The 17,509-nt window shown below is 40.4% G+C and overlaps 1 protein-coding gene across 1 annotated transcript in view; it reads left to right on the forward strand.

Moving 5' to 3' along the window:
• The window catches only part of GALNT18 (polypeptide N-acetylgalactosaminyltransferase 18), a 338,899-nt gene that overhangs the window by 238,034 nt on the left and 83,356 nt on the right, over positions 1-17,509 (forward strand). The window contains exons 5-6 of the mRNA XM_026008242.2: positions 664-861; positions 5,425-5,539. Coding sequence (XP_025864027.1) covers positions 664-861; positions 5,425-5,539 — 313 coding nt within the window. The remainder of the gene's footprint in view (positions 1-663; positions 862-5,424; positions 5,540-17,509) is intronic.

Raw genomic sequence — 17,509 nt, forward strand, 5'->3', positions numbered from 1 at the left:
TATTTCAAGCTGATTTGAATAAACAATTATGCAACAAATGCATTATTAATAAGAAGCTCATCATTCCCGTCTGCAAACACTTTACTTGCCTGGTGCCCATAGGGGCCTCCTGGCTGCTCGGAAGCCCTACTCCCACCTCTCCCCGGGGCGGTGGAGAACACGTGGGATGGGGTGGCACGTCTGCAAGGATGGAAGGAGCATTGAGTAACTGGCGGAAATAAGTTTGTTCTCACCCTCCTCCCTTGCCATCCTCCTCTGCCGTTTCCTCCTGGTTGATATACTGAATTTTCACAAAATCAAAGCCCGAGTTGAAAGCTACCCATGGAACCTCAGATCTGTTCCTTTCTTCTTTCTAAGGTCTTGATTTTTTTTTTTTCTACTGGGAAACAGGAAAGCAAATAGACACAAGGATCTAAGGCAGTAAGAGTCTCTCAGCTCAGCCCAGGACGTGCTGCAGGAGTGGCCAGGCCTCTTGCCAACCCAGAAGTGGAGGGGGCTGGAGGTTAAACAGAGGCTCTTTCCCAGGAGGCAGAGCAACCGGCTGGAGCAGATAGCCAGGTGGTTTTTTGCCTTTTTCTGCAGAGGAAGGAGCTTTAGGGGTCGCCAGTCAAGTATTTATCCACCTAGGAAGCAGTTTCCCTTCTCTCTCTCCCTCTTGCTCAGGGCGGAACCTGTGCTCACCCGCATAAAGGAGAACCGGAAGCGGATCATCTCACCATCCTTTGACAACATCAAGTATGACAACTTTGAGATAGAAGAGTACCCCTTGGCCGCCCAGGGCTTTGACTGGGAGCTGTGGTGCCGCTACCTAAACCCCCCCAAGGCCTGGTGGAAGCTGGAGAACTCCACCGCCCCGATCAGGTAAAGCATCCTTACCTGTAGGTCTCTCTGCTCTGTCTTCCACTCAAGAGCTCCCCTCCCAGCTCAAGCCTTATTCCCCAAACTCCAGCCCCACTGTGGGATGAGGCGGTAGAAGTGGGGGTTGGAAAGGAATTAAAAATGACCTTCAGTCCCCACTTACAGGCCCTGATGTTCCCTTTCAATAGAATCATGGCCCCCAGAATCCATCCGGAGGCTCAGAGCTACTCATTTCAACACATCACTATGGGACACCTGCTGAGTGCCAACTGCTGTGCTGGGTGCTGGGGATCCAGAGTGATTAAGACTCCATTGCTGTCCCCAAAACCCTGCAGTCTAGCGATGACAGACAAAATAATTGGAGGAAACAAATTACTGCTGGAGGAAACTGCATAGAAAGTGGGGAGAATCTTTTTCAGAGACTAGGATTCGCACTTGTTTTTGAGTGAATGTAGGACATTGCAGGGTTGGGGCAGGGGCACCCATGTTTGAAGAAACAGGGTGAGTTTGTGGACACAGAGGAACTATAAAGGGACCTTTGGGAAGAGGAGTATGAGGAGGCAGCCCCAGAGGCTGGAGGAGCAGAGAGGCAAGGCCAGACCCCACAGCAGCTTGTATGCCTTGCTGATACTTGAGTTTCTCCTGTAGGATTCACCGAAAAGTGGCTGCAAACTGCATTTCAAAGATCCCAAGCTCTTTCTGCCTTCACTGCTGCCTTCACAGACACCCAGGTGACTCCCTTGGGCAGCCTCTCTTCTATGGTCAGGACTCCTGACACAGCCACCCCACCGGCCCTTATTTCTGTCTGGTTAATCACAGATCAGGTACCTTTATGCTCTCTGCAAAGTCCTGCCCACGAAACACACAGATGGCACCAGAGGTAGCCTAGGGGACAATTCTTGGAATGAAAGAAGAGATTAGAAACTGATGTTGCTTTGTATTACATGAGGGAGAAAGATTATGAAAAATTTAATTGAAACTGGGTGATTATTATCTGAGATCACATCTCTCCTTGCCAGAAGAAAAAAACTATATTCATATTTAAAACAGGATGGAAGAGAACCATCCAGCTTTCTCGCGGTTATCTCTGTTACCCACCTGTGTTAGCCCTTGCCACAGTTTTGTGTTGTTAAATAGTAATTCGGAGGTCGCTGTGTGCAAGGGCCTTTTACACACACGGTCTCATTTGCTCCTCGTGATGGCCTTGTGACAGTTCATTGTGTCATCCCTGTTTTACAGCCACAGGATGGATGAAGGCGAATGGCCCTGCCTAAGGCTGTGGGCAGTAGAAGCAGGATCCAAACCTAGGTCAGCTAGATTCCATATCTAGCTGTCATCCTCGTAGATACCCACTGTTGAGCTCAGAACTAGCATGGCGACACTCTGCCCCTAGGCCAGCTGATTGATACTGGAAGGGACCATGCTATCGTGCAAGGAGCTTTCTTGCAGAAGACTGCGCTGTACTAGCTGCTTTATTCTGCTCATCTTGAAATGTGTTGGCCTAGTCGTAGTAAACCTGCCTTCTAGGTCGTTGACAGAGGATATCATCTCAGCCTCAAAGTTTCCATCGCCTAATTTTTCTCAAAAACTTGGCCATCAGAAATTATATTCATGGATGAACATTATTGGTTTTACCCTTAGGTGAAGACAACCCCACAGAAAGCTGTGGGTTATTACAAATATACCTTGCCCACTTTGGCTCCTGTTTCCTTGGAGCTGTGTCCACACGTTGTAAGCGATAAAAAAGAGCCCAGAGCTACCTTCTATTGCATTCTACAGTGACGTCTTTGGGAAGGCTGTTCACTGTGTCCCAAAGTGACCTCTTAGAAGACTGACATGAGAAATTTCTTTCAAACTGACTGCTAGACAAAGAAAATCTTGTTAGCCCCAAGGAATGAGTGTGGTATTTTCATATGGGAACTATAAATCTTACCTCTAAGACAGGGTTGTTCATTTTCACCTTGGCTACCAGGAAGCTCAGTGTGAATTTTGTGGGTCACCTTTAAGAACTGTGAAGGAGGACCTGTATTCTAATTGGCCCCCGATTTGTTGTGAACTTTTGGTCTTTTCAGACATTTATGTATTTTGTTTCTCAATGTACTCTACATTTTTTTTTCTTTAAAGATTTTATTTATTTATTCATGAGAGACACACAGAGAGAGGCAGGCAGAGACATAGGCAGAGGGAGAAGCAGGCTCCACACAGGGAGCCCTATGTGGGACTCGATCCTGGGTCTCCAGGATCACGCCCTGGGCCGAAGGCAGACACTCAACCGCTGAGCCACCCAGGCGTCCCGTACTGTACATTTTTTGTAAGCTATCTCTAACCCTTTTGGGAACAAGGAAGGGGATAAACCAATAACATTTTTAGGCTGATTGGGTCTACATCATACCCCAGCTGGTTAATAAGTGATAGACTATGTAAGGTGGCCTATGTTCATTGCACAGTCGCTGTTTCAGATTCTGCTGTTCTTCTGAGTGGGTTTCGCCAAATGGGGAAGGCCCCTTCCTGCAGGTCTTAGAGCACCATGTTGAAATACTTGACATTTCAGCAATGTCGAGAAAAATGTTGAGACTTCACACTGCCCACTCCGCCAGGCTGATGTTTTTAAATCACCATGCTTTTCAAGAGGGGATTCTTTGAGCTGCTTCAATGTGCAAATGCATCTTTTTAAATGATTTTCAAGTAACAATTACATCCCAGAGGCTTTCAAAGTTTTACATTATTTAATTTAATCCGTGTGAGGTTATAGTTGATTCAGTTTCATAGATACCGAATCAGAGGCTCCAAGAGGCTAGGGAACTTTTCACAGTGACACACAGCCGGGGGTGAGGGGGGGGCGGATTTTACTCATACCATGCACCTCCAAGGACTGGATCAAGCATCCTCCACCAGCGCAGGAACTCAGCCCACTCTAGGAGTGGTGGATTGAAGTAGACTGACCAGCCTGGCTGCCTGCGGTCTATGGAACATGAACCCATCTGGAATAAAATGCTGTGATTTGAAAGGAGGAGGGGCAGGGTCCCGACCCAAAGGCTGCAGAGCAGCCTCCCGCATCAGCATTGCCCCAAGAAATGGCTTACAAAGGAGCTGTTTCTCCACCTTGATGAGTTTCCAGTGTCAAAGATGGGTCCATTTGCACGTGACTGACCGTTTTCTCATAGCTGAGGATTCCTCATCTCATTTTCTCTCTCTTCCCCTGCGAATCCTTCAGCCACCAGCTGATAAAATGCTATGCAAGAGCTAGAAATGGTAGCTGTGTGCGGTGTCATTTGCGAAAGTTAATGCTCTCAGCAGAGAAGCAGCCCACATGCACTCACGCTGATTCTCCTAATACTAATCACTCTAGTGAAGTCTCGTGCTTCACTAGGCACCTGCACACAGCCGGTGAGCCCCGCGCTCACACTCTCACTAAGGAAAGGCCCCCCAGCTCCTGGACCCACTGGCTGTTGATGTATTGCTCTGGCCTAAGACCCAGCGATAGAAAAGCCCTCGGAGCTGGCTCTCTCCCTCTACTGTCCCCCAGGCACGTTCTCACTAGGGAATGCTTCTTCCTTCTGAAACTAGCCTTTTCTCTATAGCCTGCATCGATGGGTGGTCCCCACCTTGCCATCACCCAAACCACAAAACCAGTTGGCATTCATATTTCTCCTTCTCTCTCACCTGTTCATCTGTTTTCTAAGTTCTGTTGATTTTTACATTAAAATGTGTCTTTAAACAGTCCCCCTCTCCATTCCTGATACTCAGGTCAAGGACCTCATCATTTTGCCATAGACATAGCAATGAGCTTCCCAACTGGATTCCTATTGCCACTCGGCCTCCTCCAGCCACCCCACAGCTACCCAAGGATTCTTTTAAAAACACAGACCTGTTTGTTCTCTGTATTTAAGAGTCTGGGTTTTTTTTTTTTGTTTGTTTGTTTGTCTCTTTGTTTTCCTTGTTCATTTATTTTGTTTCTTAAATCCCATATCTGAGTGAAATCATATGGTATCTGCCTTTCTCTGACTTAAGACTTATTTCTGCTCATTCCAAAGTCAGCTGAAAATTCCTCACTGGCACCCCTTTGCCTCCAGATAAAATCCAAATCATTTACTATGCTCTCCAAAGCCCCAGCTAATCTTTCTAAGTGAACCAGGGTTGATGTACAGAACCCAAGCTGGGGAAAGGTAGGGAGTTAGCCTGGGTGCCAAGGTAGAAGCAGAGACTGGCTGTGTGATTCAGAACTCGGGCATTAGGGCAGCTAGAGATGCAGATGCTCAGACCAAGCTGGTGGGGTGAGCACTATTTCCTGGGGTTGGTTACATAGGCAAGAACCCCCTGGAATGACAACTGGCTCCAGGACAGGAGCTCTTGCTGCTGCCTTCAAGAAACAGCCTCCCTAGAGCAGCTGGTGAAGGTGGGCCTGAGAGGGACCCTCGGAGAACAAGGCCCATACCAGCTCTAGTGGCAAAGGAAGGAAGAGGAACAGATCCTCCTGGAGGAAGGCACCACTGCTAGTACTCCTCTGGCCATCCCCAGGAAGCAGCCCCTCCACTAACTGCTGGCCCATCTCCCACATCCCTGTAGGAGCCCTGCCCTCATCGGCTGCTTTATTGTGGACCGGCAGTACTTCCAGGAGATTGGCCTACTAGACGAAGGCATGGAGGTCTACGGAGGCGAGAATGTCGAGCTGGGGATCAGGGTAAGTAAGAGTTCTTGCCCAGAGGACTTGGCTGAGCTCCCTGAAAGCTGAATGAGTCAAGGATGTGGAGAAATGGGATGCAAGGCTGAGGGTCACAGATGGATTCTGAATGTCTAGTCCCTAACCTTGCTCCATGTGTGTGATCAGGACTGCTTGGAAATGGGATAGAGTCAGAGGAGGAGACCTATAGCATTTTCGAGAAGAAAAGCACTTCAGAAACTGCTTTGTCTAGGACTGGGGACGTGGAACAGTCAAGCTCCCCTCTATGGGAACAACCTCTTTGATAAAACCAAACACAGGCTCCCCAGAGCTGAGCAAAGGTGTGTTCCAGGAAGAGACCTGTAGGCATCTAGGAATGGCTGGACTAGAGTGACCCTCAGAGTAACCTTCCTTTGGGATTTCTCACTCTGACATTCTCTGCCTCCTCCACAGTACCCCAGAGAACTTTCCTAAAGACTTTGGCAAGAGAAGGCTGTAGGTGGGTGCCGGGTGGCTCAGTCATTTAAGCATCTGCTTTGGCTCAGGTCACAATCTCAGGGTTCTGGGGTTGAGCTCCACATCAGGCTCTCTGCTCAATGGGTAATCTGCCTTTCCCACTCCCTTTGCCCCACCTGCTCATGCTCTCTCACTCTCTGTCTCTCACAAATAAATAAAAATAAATAAATAAATAAATAAATAAATAAATAAATAAATAAAATCTTCAAAAAAAGAGAGAGTGGGGAGGGCTACAGGGAAATACACTCATGAAGTATAAAAGAGCAAAACACAGCCAGGCTCACTCCATTCTGTTTTCTGACCCCACCATGTGCTGGTCAGCTAGTCAGGGCTGTTCATTCCTCATGCCATTCTTTGGAGGTAGCACCATCCTGCCCCAAAGTAGAGGGCCTTTTGCAGCTATCATCACATGATCTGAATCCACAATAGGCATCATTTAATTTCTCATCCCACAGGATCATTTCCTAGGCTCTAGCTCTTTCTCCTGGGCCCATGAAAAGATGACTCTAAAATGACACCCCACCCCCATCATATCTGAGAGACACATGAGGTCCCCTGGTGGTTGGTAGGAATGTGATAGTGGATACAATGAAGGACCTCATCCTAGAGGGAAGCCCACCCCTCTGTCCAGGTTGTGGTCTTACCCTCACAAATAATCCAACATTCAAGCTGTGGCTTGTCTCCACGGTGGTCCCCATTTTCCAGTCCATGGGGATCTTAATTGAAGCAGCCTGACATATCCCTGTGTGACAACCCTTGGAGAGGACCTTGTACCTGCTGGTGTTCATAGCAATCATCCAAGATATCCCTCCTCACTGCCAGCCCTTCATGCAGACCACCCCAACATCTGGCTGGTTCCGATGAATGATGCCACTCTTGGCTTCAGTATCGGTATCTCCAGTTCCCACTCAAAGACTTCAGCTTGGATACACCCTCCTCTTACCTCTGACTCCCTTAGACCTCCCACCCCAATGGGCAGTCTGCTGACCCTGGACAGACCTCACCCTGCCCCGAAGAGAGATAGGGCACCTCCACTGAGTCTTTCATAACATCTGCAGTGACCTGACTGGCACTGTGTGGGATGGCCTTACTGCCCCGACTTAATCCTCGGGCTCTGAAGACTGGCAGCAGGAGCAAGTTGTCTGAAGCTGACCTTAGAAAACACTTGGAGTCTGGGCCTGGGTGAGGCTTTCAAATACGTGTTAAAGATCTTTGGGTTTTGTGTTCAGGGTGTAAAATACAGGATAAAATGTTGTCTGGCATTTTGTTTTCTCTACCTCTTCCCTCCCACTTGACAGAGATGACGTGTCATAATAGTTGAAGGAAAGATGGTTTTTCAAGCAGAGACCCAACAACCTGTTGGCTGGCAGAGCTGTGAACAGAAGGAGGAGCTAGTTCATTGGAATTCCAATTTCCCCCTTAAGGGATACAGAACCGCTCCTCATCTCCAAAATGACTTTCACATGTCACGTGGTTATTAGCATCTTCCTTTCGTGTTTTAGGAATCACATCTCAGTACCTCACTTTCCTTATCTAGGAGTCCCTTGGATAAGGAAGGAGCCCCTGCAATTACTCCACAGGATTTGTTTGTAAAAAGGACAGACACTGCTTTTCTCACCTCTTTGGTTCACAGGCAACTTATTCAAAGTCCTTACCCATTTGGAACGCAGAAAGGATTGTTTGCACAATTATTCACTACCTGCTCTGGCATCTAAGTATGCCATCTGTCTACATCCCTAAAAAGTAGTTGTTATTATAATATCCTTTTTATTCAGATGAGGGAATTGTGAAATTAAGAATTAATGTATGTTGTCAAGGTCACACCACTTATAAGAGGTAGAGAAAAGATTCAGCCCCAGATCTTTATGATGTGAAAGCCTAGAAAGATATACCACAGTAATCTAGGGATAAAAGACCTATGAGCATCACCCACAAAAGTATTTCAGTGTCCATGCAGTAATTCTACTCTATTCAGAGTTATATCTACTGAGTCACTATTTAAAGCCTTATTCTTATTTTGTGCTCATTTCTAATAAGCCTTCCCCCCCGCCCCCCCCCCCACCCCGGATTCTAATTCCACAGCTCAGTGGAAAAATGAAGGGAGTTCCTATGGGCAAGCAGAATGAAAAGAGTGAGAAATAAGCCCTGATGTTGAATAAGAGACAGAAAGATTGTACAGATGATGGCTATAAAAAAAGTAGAATATACAAGAGAGCATTCAAGAGGTGGTAGGAAATAAAGAAATTTTTACAGACAATAAATAAATTGAATTGACTCCCTTCAAAAATGTTGAAGTTCTAACCCTCTATAGCTGTGAATATGATCTCATTTGGAAATAAGGTCTTTGCCCATGTAATCAGGTTAAGATGAGGTCATACCAGGTTACAGCAGCCCTAATCCAATATGACTGGTGTTTTTAGAAAGAAAATTTGTGGACACAGGCAGATACAGAGGGCGGCTGACCATGTGAAGATGGAGACAGAGATTGGAGTAGAGCCAAGGAATGCCTGGGGTCACCAGAACCTGGAAGAGGCAAGGAAGGATCCTGCTCTAAGGCTTTAGAGAGAGCATAACCTTGTCAACATCTGAGTTCAGACTTCTAGCCTCTAGAAGTCTGAGCGAATAAATCTGTGGTTTTAGGAGATCCAGCTTGTGGTGCTTTGTTATAACAACCCAAGGAAATTAATACTGAGACTAAAATATGAATGAAAATAGGAACCTAGAGAAATCCTAAATATATTATATTTGAAGAACCTGGTGACTTTAATTTCATAGAGTTTCTTAATTTCATAGAGTACAGAGGACAGGAACAAAAGCCTCAGAGTTTCCAAACCTGAAGAGTCTCATAAAATAACCCCCTGGCTCCCCACCATACCTCCCATAAAACTGGTATTTCAAAGACCAATTATTTCAGGGTAAGATGAGCTAGAAATACTCCCACCCTCACCCCCAAAGTTAGGGTAGAAATACTCCCACCTTCATACCCAATTTTATGCTGACGAGAGGAAAAACTCTCCTTTGTGAATTCCTCCCTTGGATTTATAACATAAAATCAAAATACTTCATGGTCCAGAAAATCTCAAGAGTAGAATTAAACTTAAAGTTGTTGGAAGTTCTTAGGCATCTACAAAAATGTATACAAACCCTTTCTGGGGAAAGACCTCTTTAACCCAGGCTATAAAACTTCCCATAGCTAGAGTTTCAAGGAATGTGAATTCACCTTTAAAAAAAAAAATCACAAAACAAGGGAAAAAGAAAGCACTAAAAGCAAAAGCATTGGACAGCCAAATTTGTTCTATAAAATCTTGAAATATTGATTCTATCAGACACAGGATATAAAATAAGCTATATACTAGCTTCAAAAAAAAATAGGAGATTGGTAGGGTGCCTGGGTGGCTCAGTTAGTTAAGCATCCAACTTGAATTTGGCTCAGGTCTTGATCAGGATCATGAGACTAAGCCCCCTGTTGTGCTCCACACTCAGCAGGGAGTCGGCTTAAGATCCTCTGCTTCTGTCTCTCTCTCTCTCTCTCTCTCTCTCTCTCTCTCTAAAATAAATAAATCTTTAAATAAATAAATAAGAGATTGGAAATATAAATAAGAAGAAAGAGACTATTAAAAAGACCAGTTGTATTGATAAAAATAGAATTTCAAACATAATAAATATAGAAATGGGGATGCCTGGGTAGCTCAGTCAGTTGAGCATCAGACTCTTGTTTTCAACTCAGATCATGATCTCAGGCTCCTGTGATGGAGCCCCTCATGGGCTCTGAGCTCAGCAGGGAATCTACTTGAGATCTCTCTCTTCCCTTTCCCTTTGCCCCTCCTTCCACTTGTGCATTCTCTCTTTCAAATAAATAAATAAATCTTTTTAAAAATGGAAATTATAAATATAATGGAAAAATATAAAATGGAAATTAAAAGCTAAGTAGATGGATTAAACATCCAGATGGATATTGTTAAAGGAAAAAACAGTAAACTGGAAAATATGCCTAAAGAAATTATTCAGAATCAGCCCAAAAATACAAAGAAAAATTTGAACAAAAACAACAAAACAGAGATTGAAAGATGGGTAGAATTGAGGGAAAGGGTCTAATATCTTAGAATTCCAAATGGAGATGGTAAGAAACGAGGATTAGGCAAAATCAATATTTGAAGAGCTAATTACTAAAAATGTACCCAAGTTGATTAACCCTCAGATTCAGGAAGTCAGCCTGTCCAATGTAGGATAAATACAAATATATCCACACTTAGACATGTTATCATGAATGCTAGAGACAAAGAGAAGATCTGGTAGCAGTCAGAAAGGAAAGATAGACTACAGAAAAATTAATGATAGTTAGAATAACAGTGGACTTTTCAGTGACAATGGAATCCAGAAGACCATGAGATAATAGCTTAAATGATCTGAGAGAGGGTAATTCTGAGCAGGTACCTGGGCGGCTCAGTGGTTGAACATCTGCCTTTGGCTCAGGTCATGATCCCAGGGTCCTGGGACTGAGTCCTACATCAGGCTCCCTGCAGGGAGCCTGCTTCTCCCTCTGCCCATGTCTCTGCCTCTCTCTGCATGTCTCTCATGAATAAATAAATAAAATCTTAAAAACAGAAAGAAAAGATTTGTGAGCTTACATTTGTGTGTGTGTGAGTATATATGTATATATACTCAATAAAAATATCTTTCAAAAACTAGAGTAAAAGAAAGTCATTTTCTGAAACACAAAAACTGCAAGAGTTTGCCACTAACAGATCCTCACTAAAATGAACTATAAAGGATACATTTTAAGAATAAGGAAAATGATCCCAGAAGGAAATCTGAGATAAAAGAAAAATACTTAGCTCAAAAAGTAGTAAATTTATGAGTAAATCTAAAGAAATGTTGATGGTAAATAACACTACAGTAATGTCTCATAGGATTATTAAAACTACAACGCATGATGACAATTGCAAATAAGTTGAGAGAGGGTGATTGTAATTAGAGTGTTCTAAAGTGCTTATATGTTAATGAGGGTGGAAAGGATACTGGTTGACTTTCAGTTTTGATGAAATAAGCATATTAAAGTTTCTAGGGAAGCCATGAAAATCATAGATAGAGAAAGTATAACTTCAAAGTTATAGAGGGGAAAAATAAAATATGAAAATGGTAAGAAAGGGAGAAATAGAAACAAAGGATGGTACAAAGAGAAAACATGTGAGATGGTAGAAATGAATCCAAATACATGAGTAAATATAGTAAGTTACAGGGACTAAGTTAAAAGGCAAACATTTTAAAATTAAATTTTTTAAATTATCTGTAGGCTATTTATAAGAAATATGTCTGAAATGTAATAATACAGAAAGGTTAAAATCTAAATGGATAGAAAAATTAATAACAGGCAAATGCCAATGAAACGAAAGTTGCTGTAGTTATATTAATATTAGAAAAATACCATTACAACATGTCCTAGTACAAAAAGAGATTTCTACAATGTGTAGTTCATGAGGAATATATAACAATTATGAACTTTTATGCACCTAACAGCACAGCCTTGATTTATATAAAGTAAAAGTTGACAGAATTACCAGGAGACATCAACAGCTCCACTGATATAGTGGAAGATTTCAATACATTTTTTCAAGTAAATGATATACCAACACAATTAACAGTTTGAATTTAATAGGACATAGAAAATACTGCATCTAACAACTATAGGATTCAACAAATTTCAAGGATTAACATTTTATAGAACATGTTCTTTGACCACAATGGAATTCAATTAGAAATCCACAACTAAAAATTATAGACAAAAGCCACACTTTTGGAAATTATGAAACATTTCTAAAAAACTCATGGTCAAGAAAGAAATTATACTGGAAATTTGAAAATATTTTGAACTAAATGATAACAAATATGCTACATATTACATTAGGTGAAATTCAGCTAAAATAGCAATTAAGAAAAGTTGTAAATTAAAACAGTATGGTACTGGCACAAAATCAGACACATGAGTCAGTGGAACAGAATGGAGAGCCCAGAAATAAACTCACACATATACAGTCAATTAATTTACAACAGAGGAGTCAAGAATACACAACAGAGATAGGACGGTCTCTTCAATAAATGGCATTGGGAAGACTGGGAAGCCACATGCAAAAACTGGACCACTTTCTTACACCATACACAAAAATTAATCCAAAATGGATGAAAGATTTGAATGTAAGACCTGAAGCCATAAAACCCATAGAATAAAATGTAGACAGTAAGCTCCTTAACATAGGTCTTAGTGATGATTTTTGAATCTGACACCAAAAGCAAAAGGAAAAAGTAGAAATAAACAAGTGGGAATACATCAAACTAAAAAGATTCTGCATAGGGAAGGGAATCCATAATGAAATGAAAAGCCAATCTACTGAATGGGAGAAAATATTTGCAAATCATATATCTGATAAGAGATTAATATCCAAAATATATAAAGAACCATATAACTTGATAGCAAAAGAGCAAAAAATCCTATTTAAAAATGGGCAGAAGATCTGAATAGACATTTTTCCAAGGAAAACATCCAGATGGCCAACAGACACATAAAAAGATGCTCAACAATATTCATCATCAGGGAAGTCTAAATCAAAACCACAATGAGATGTCACCTTATACCAATCAGAATAGCTATTATCAAAATGAAAAGAAATAACAAGTGTTGCAAGGATGTGGAGAAAACAATCTTTGTGCACTGTTTATGGGGATATAAATTGGTACAGCCACTATGGAAAACAGTATGGAGGTTCCCCAAAAAATTAAAAATAAAAATACCATGTTTCAGCAATTCCACTTGTGGGAAAACAAAAAAGTAACACTAACTTAATAGGATATGTGCACCCTATGTTCATTGCAGTATTATTTACAATTGCCAAGATAGGGAAACCACGTAAGCATCCAGCAATGGGTGAATGAATAAAGAATATGTGATATATATACTTATAATGGAATGTTATTCAGCATTAAAAAAAACAAACATGAAATCTTGCCATTTACAACAACCTGGTTGGACCTTAAAGGTATTATGCTAAGTGAAATGAACCAGACAGGGAAGACAAATACTGTATGATCTCACTTATATGTGGAATCTAAAAAAAAAAAAGAAAAAGAAAAAAGAGGAAGGAAGGAAGGAAGGAAGGAAGGAAGGAAGGAAGGAAGGAAGGAGAAGAAAAACAGAAAGAAAAAATAAGCTCATAGATACAGAGAACAGATTGGTGGTTGCCAGAGGCAGGGGGTGGGTTATGGGAAAAATGGGTGAAGGGGGTCAAAAGGTATGAACTTCCAGTTATAAAATAAATAAGTCATGGGAATATAATGTACAGCATGGTGACTATAGTAAATAATACCCTATTGCATATTTAAAAGTTGTTAATAAAATAAATCTTAAAACTTCTCAACACACAAAAAGAATTTTCGTAACTGTATAAGGTAATGGATGTTAACTCGACTTATTGTGGTGATCATTTCACAATGTATACAAATATTGAATCATTACATCATACACCTCAAAAATTAAATTAAAACATTTTGCAAAAAATAAGAGAAATTGTACAGTATCCCATTCTTGGAAAGAAGAGCTGAATGTTAATGCTATGAATATATAAGTAGTTAAAAAATATCAGAACAAAAACTAGATGGGGGCACCTGGGTGGCTCACTAGTTGAGTGTCTGCCTTTGGCTTGGGGCATGATCCCGGGGTTCTGAGATCAAATCCCACATCAGATTCCCTGCAGGGAGCCTGCTTTTCCCTCTGCCTATTTCTTTGCCTGTCTCTGTATCTCTCATGAGTAAATAAACAAAATCTTAAAAAAAAATAGAAAAGAATAAAAACTAGATGAAAATAAAGATATGAACATAAATTAATGAAATATATATATTATATGACATAATTCATTCTGATATATAATTCATATCTGAGATATATAAAAGATATATGTATTCTTTTATATATATATATACATAAATATATATATAAAAGAAATAACTAGTAAAGCCAAAGCTTGGTTCTTTGAAAAGGCTAATCAAACTGACAAACTTTTACTAGGTTTGAGAGAGAGAGAGAGAGGTGCCACAATCACAAATAAATAATATTAGGAATGGAACAGGAGAAATGATTACAGTTGATACAGAGATTAAAACAGGAAGAGTATACTATTAACAAGTTTATTTAAAAACTTGAAAACTTAAAGAAAACAAACTTATAGAAAAATATAGCTTATAAAAACTGACACAGGAAGAAATTAAAACTAAAATTGTTTTATAACCATTAAAGAAGTTGAATCAGTAGTTTAATATATTGTCACAAATAAAAAATTAGAATGATGGTCATCATCAAGCACTGTTAAACTTCCAAGGGACCGAAATATTCCAAACTTATCCAAGTTATTTAAACATAGAGTTCAGAATAGATACTACATGACCAAAACCACAGTGGCTTGGATCTCTTCTAGGGCCAAACATCCAGGCAGATCCCTGGGTTTATAGAACAAAACCATACAGCACAATTTTATATATTTTATATAAAAAGATTTTTATGTAAATTTTATATGTAAACATATATATATATATGTTTTACTTATAAATATATATATGTTTATATGTATAAGAGAGAGAGTGGGAGATGGGGGGAGTGGGAGGTACAGAGGGAGAGGGAAAGAGAATCTTAAGCAGGCTCCATGCCCCGTGCAGAGCCCCACACAGGGCTAGATCTCACGACCCTGAGATCATAACCTAGCCAAAATCAAGAGTCAGACACTAAACTGACTGAATCACCCAGGCACCCCAAGCACAATTATTGGATGATCTTAATCATAGTCCTGAGACATAAAGAAAAATCTAAATCATATTGTGTGTACTCTGTTCAAGAAAACAAAAGGAGCATTGCACATATTTAAAAATTTCCTTGGAAAATGCAAAACTTATTAAATTTCTGATATTGAAAAGAGACGACTCTTCAGCTACATGGAATTGCCATAAGGAAACATCTGGAAGCCTGGCCTATTATTCTTTGAAGTGAAATCTTCAATATAAATAACAGTTGTATAACTAACTAACTAACTAACTAACTAACTAACTAACTAACTAACTAACTAAATAAATAAATAAATAAATAACAGGTGTCTCCACCTTTCTGGGATGGAAGCCGTAGAGGTAGGAAAGGGAGGGAAGACTACTACCGCTGTGCCAATGTCCTTCCTAGTGTCCAGAGCAGGCAGCTGGAGGAAAGAGCTCTCTCCTCTCCATATTGCCCCTTGCTGTAGATGACTCCACTGGGTTGAGCTCTCTGGAATGTAGCACAGAGAAGAGTCTTCCAGACAGGACCCTGTTGGACACCCATTTGGACATATCTGCAAGTCACCAACTCCTTGTCTGGATGTCCAAGGTTTACTCACTTGGGGCTTCTTAGTGGCATTTTAGACTCTCTGTCTTGGAACATTCACTATCATCATTCTCTTTAAAATATGGTCTCCTATTATAATGCCTCTTGAACAGCTTTTTCATCCTCCAGGCTGACTGACCTTTTACCACCTGCTCCAAAGCCTGGATGATTGCCTTTATTGTGGCTCACTGAGATACCTCAAACCCTCGTGATGGCCTTATGCTCTTTTCATTGCTCTTGCTTAGCTTCATCTCAAGGTCTAACTGAGTATAGAATCTCTCCCTGTGAATGATCCTCTCTCTTCTCCCTATGTAACCGAGCAACATCTAGGACAATAAAATATCCAGCTGACTGGCTCCACATATTGGCCCTGGGATCACTAAGGAATCAATTAAGCTCCTCCTTATCTGGGTATCCTTATTTAATAGCTTAATTAAGCAGAAATTTGCATGGAGATTTCTCTGTACCTCAGATAGTGACTTTATTCTATTTCTATGACATCTTTTTATTGCCCTTATCTACCAGTGTGCATGCCCTCTCTTAAATTTTCATTCTTAGCCAAGAAGAATCTAATATCTCTCTATACCCTAAGAAAATACCAATGGCTATTCCACAGGGCCTGTGGGATGAAGGAAGCAAAGCAGGTTAAAAGTATTATAAGATTAAAAACATTTATATTGGTCAAAAAAGTAAATTCATTCTTATGCTTTATTGTCTCATTACTATAATCATTATTTTAACAACAAAGATAGCAAGAAATCAATTTAAGTACTTTGTAAACTATAAAGGGCTCTATACAAAACATACAATCATGTTACACATGCATATATATATATGTAACATAAATATACTACCATGCAGTTTATATGGTGCTTTATTTTTTTAAACATGTTTAAATTTATGTTATTATAGTCCTATTAAACTTTATTTGGATGACATTCCGGAATCTATGTTGTAAGCAAAGAAAACTTGGTTCAGGCTGACTTACAGAGAAAAGGAATTTATTAGAAGGTCATTGGAGATTTCAAAGAATTAATAAGAAATCTAGAGATGCAGATTCAGAAAACAAACAGGAACCAAGGGAAAATAGAAAGACCCATAGCCAAAACCAGCTGTTAAGAAATAGTATGTTTAGGACTGACCCCACTGCCATGGTTAGGTGGCTCTGCTTCTGAATACTGGGCACCACTGCTTGGGTCTTGGTGATGTTCACCAAAATTCAAAGTCCTCATTGAAAACATAGAGTTGACCAAACCTAGGTTATATACCCATGCTTCAGCTTCCGGGGGACAGAGACAGATCATCTATCCCTCCTTTCAGTTTCCTTAGGCTCATGAATTAAATGAGATGTGGTCCTTTATATAGCAAGGGGATTTAGAACCTGAGTTCAAAAGTCATTTGCAATAAGTGATCTAATATCCAAGGTATTGTGCTCCATGTTCCACATAGTTTATCAGAAATAGGATCTAAAACAAAAACAGAAACAGCTCTGTATTATGGACAATTTTGGACATATGCAAAAATAGAATGATATAATAAATTGCCTTGCATCCATCACCCAGTTTCAACATTGTGAATGTACAGACAATTTTGGTTCTCCCAAAATCTCCAGTCCTCCCCCAACTTCAGTTATTTTGAAGCAAATCCCAGACAGTGTATCATCAAAAAATATTTCAATATGCATCTAAAATAGATAAGAATTTTTTAAAGAATATAACCACAATACTATTTTCAGTTCTAAAAGTGTTAAAAAAAAATTCCCTAATACCATCAAATATTATCAGTGTTCAAATTTCCCTAATTGTCTTATCACTTTTTGTTTTTCAATTTGTGTGTTTGAATCAAAATCCAATAGGTTAATGTGTCTTTTAAGTGTCTATTAACCTACTGAATTTCTCTCTCCGTCTCTTTTTTTTCGTCTCGTAATTTATTTTTAAAGAGATCAGGTCATTTGTCCCATAGAGACTCTCATAGTCCAGATTTTCCCAATTGAATTTCCCTAATGTCATTTAACATGTCCTTCTGTCCTCTATATTTCTTCTAGATTGGTACTAAGATCTGGAGATGTAGGTTCAATTTTATAG

The sequence above is a fragment of the Vulpes vulpes genome, chromosome 11 (genome assembly GCF_048418805.1).
Source record: "Vulpes vulpes isolate BD-2025 chromosome 11, VulVul3, whole genome shotgun sequence".
NCBI lineage: Eukaryota > Metazoa > Chordata > Mammalia > Carnivora > Canidae > Vulpes > Vulpes vulpes.